Source organism: Vollenhovia emeryi, unplaced genomic scaffold, assembly GCF_000949405.1.
Source record: "Vollenhovia emeryi isolate VEMERY1.0 unplaced genomic scaffold, V.emery_V1.0 DF945486.1, whole genome shotgun sequence".
In the NCBI taxonomy this organism is placed as follows: Eukaryota; Metazoa; Arthropoda; class Insecta; order Hymenoptera; family Formicidae; genus Vollenhovia; species Vollenhovia emeryi.
Window position 1 is genome coordinate 1 of NW_011960880.1, and position 2,166 is coordinate 2,166.

At 32.5% G+C, this 2,166-nt stretch overlaps 1 protein-coding gene across 1 annotated transcript; it reads right to left on the bottom strand.

The window, feature by feature from the left end:
- Positions 1 to 1,235: 1,235 nt before the first annotated feature.
- LOC105561193 (uncharacterized protein DDB_G0284311-like) lies at positions 1,236 to 1,779 on the bottom strand. Its single transcript, XM_012010964.1, has 2 exons — positions 1,755 to 1,779; positions 1,236 to 1,675 (listed from the first exon to the last, which is right to left on the bottom strand). Exons 1-2 carry the CDS (start codon positions 1,777 to 1,779, stop codon positions 1,236 to 1,238), a joined length of 465 nt encoding a protein of 154 aa, XP_011866354.1.
- Between the last annotated feature and the right edge of the window lie 387 nt (positions 1,780 to 2,166).

The window sequence follows — 2,166 nt, forward strand, 5'->3', positions numbered from 1 at the left end:
AATGTTAGATGCAATTAAACATTCTCGTGCTAATTCTTGTAAATTATGAATTTTTGTCATTAATTCAGTTAGATAATCATCATACTTTCTTTCTTTTTCATCGTCAATTATTTCACTAGAAGGTTGTCTAGCTAATTTTCCAAATACCAACTCGTATGGAGTATATCCAGTTGATTCATGTGTGCTTGTATTATATGAGAAGGTTGCAAATTCTAATAATTCATCCCATTCAGTGAATTTATTAACATATTGTTTTAAATATTCTATTAATACTATATATGATCTTTCTAATGCTCCATTGGCTTGTGGATAAAAGGATGTAGTTTTATATTGCTTAATCTTGAATTGTTTACTGAATCGTTTCATTAAATTGCTCATAAAATTTGTTCCTCTATCTGTTAATATTATTTTGGGGGCTCCAAAAAGACAAATAAAATATTTTAATAATGCGTCAGCAACTTGCTCAGCAGTTATGGATTTTAAAGGGACCGCCAAGGAAAATTGGGTTAGGTGATCTTGGATTGTTAAAATATAGGAATTTCCTTTGGAAGTTTCAGGTAAAGGCCCTACTATATCCATTGATATTTTTTCGAAAGACGAAAAAGGTGTATCCGTGATTATCATTGGTTGTTTGGTTTTTACTCTAACTAATTTTTTAATTTGGCATTGTAAACATTGATTAATATAGTTTCGGATATCAGATTTAATATTATCCCAGTAAAAAGTTTGTCGAATTCGATTATAAGTTTTAGTTATTCCTTTATGACCTCCAATTTTGGAAGAATGAGCCTCTTCAATTATGTCTTTCTGATTTTCAATTTCTGGGATTTTTACCAATCCATGACATTATTAATTTGGTTGATGTTCTAAGTATTGATTGTTGAATTTGTTTAAAAATTTCTTCCCATGAGATATTATCTATTTCCTTTGATTTAGCAACATTTAATACTTTAATTGAATTTTCCTTTATTATTTTACGTAATTTAGTTCCAAATTCGAGTAAAATTTTCGAGGTTATTCTTTCTTGAATATTTTCTTTGCAAATAAAAATTAGATGATATTTATTCCCCCTTTTAATTACTTTAAAGTTTCCTACTTGATTTTCTTTAATTTTAGGTATTAAGTTTCGTTTTTGAAGTTGTTTAGATCCCTCATCACAAGGTTTCCCGTCCTTTGTTAAAAGGTATAAATAATTTTCTTTTCTCATAAAAATTTGATCGCGACTGTTTATGATACTAGATTTCTGTCCGCGTGTTTCCATCTGTTTTTCTGTTAATTAGATCGTCTGATTCAAGTTCGTTATATGTTTCGTCAATGTCTTTGTCACTGTCATCTTCTTCTTCTTCTTCAAAGTTATCTTCTTCATCTTCTTCGTTCGAGTCTTCATCGTAGCTCAGGCTGTCTTGATCACCTTCTGGATTAGAATTATTTCTTCTTGTTTCATCTGTCAAAACTTCGCAAAAATCTGTACCTGAATTTTTCTCTTGACAAATTTCATCATAGTCGTAATCTCCTGCTAAATTATTTATTATCTGTAAAAGATTAGGTGGTATTATTATCTGTGAATTAGAGGTATTAGCAATGTTATTATTATTATTGTTGTTAAAATTTCCTGAGAGTAAAGTTTCTGTCTCGAGTTGAATGTTCTGAGTGTCATTTTCGGTTTCATTTAATTCTGTTATAGATAGAGTTCTGTTTCATTAGTGTTTTCTGGTGGTTCATGTTGAATATAAGCTTTCGAATTTCGACAATACTCTCGATAGGCACAGGTAATGACATCTCTGTATCGGTATGCGAGCGTAGCGACTAGTGCGGCGCTGTATGTGCGTTGCGGGTGTATCAGTTAGTCGAACGGAAGATCCAAGCAATATTGGACGTCTTCCGTGTGAGCTCTTATGTGTTGCCCGTGCTCACTACTGCATATGTATAATAATCTAATACTAAGTATATATATACAGGGTGAGTTATAACATTTGTGCCAGAGCTCGTGAGAAGGTAGAACGGATCGAGATGAACAGAAAAGTACTAAACCATTTACAATTTTCGCAATAGTTAATGAGAAATAAATTATCGAAAATCGTCGTCTTTGCCCTGCCTACTGTCCAATTCGAGCGCGTAGCGAGATGTGACCGCCCGGCGATCGATATTGCCTGGCGAGGGGGGGAG

What these genes read in the sequence shown, in the direction of transcription:
- LOC105561193 (XM_012010964.1), bottom strand. Translation starts at nt 1,779, where the DNA reads ATGTCATTACCTGTGCCTATCGAGA. An exon ending in ATTACCTGTGCCTATCGAGA is followed by an intron (nt 1,676 to 1,754) that starts GTATTGTCGAAA and finishes TATCTATAACAG; the next exon opens with AATTAAATGAAACCGAAAAT.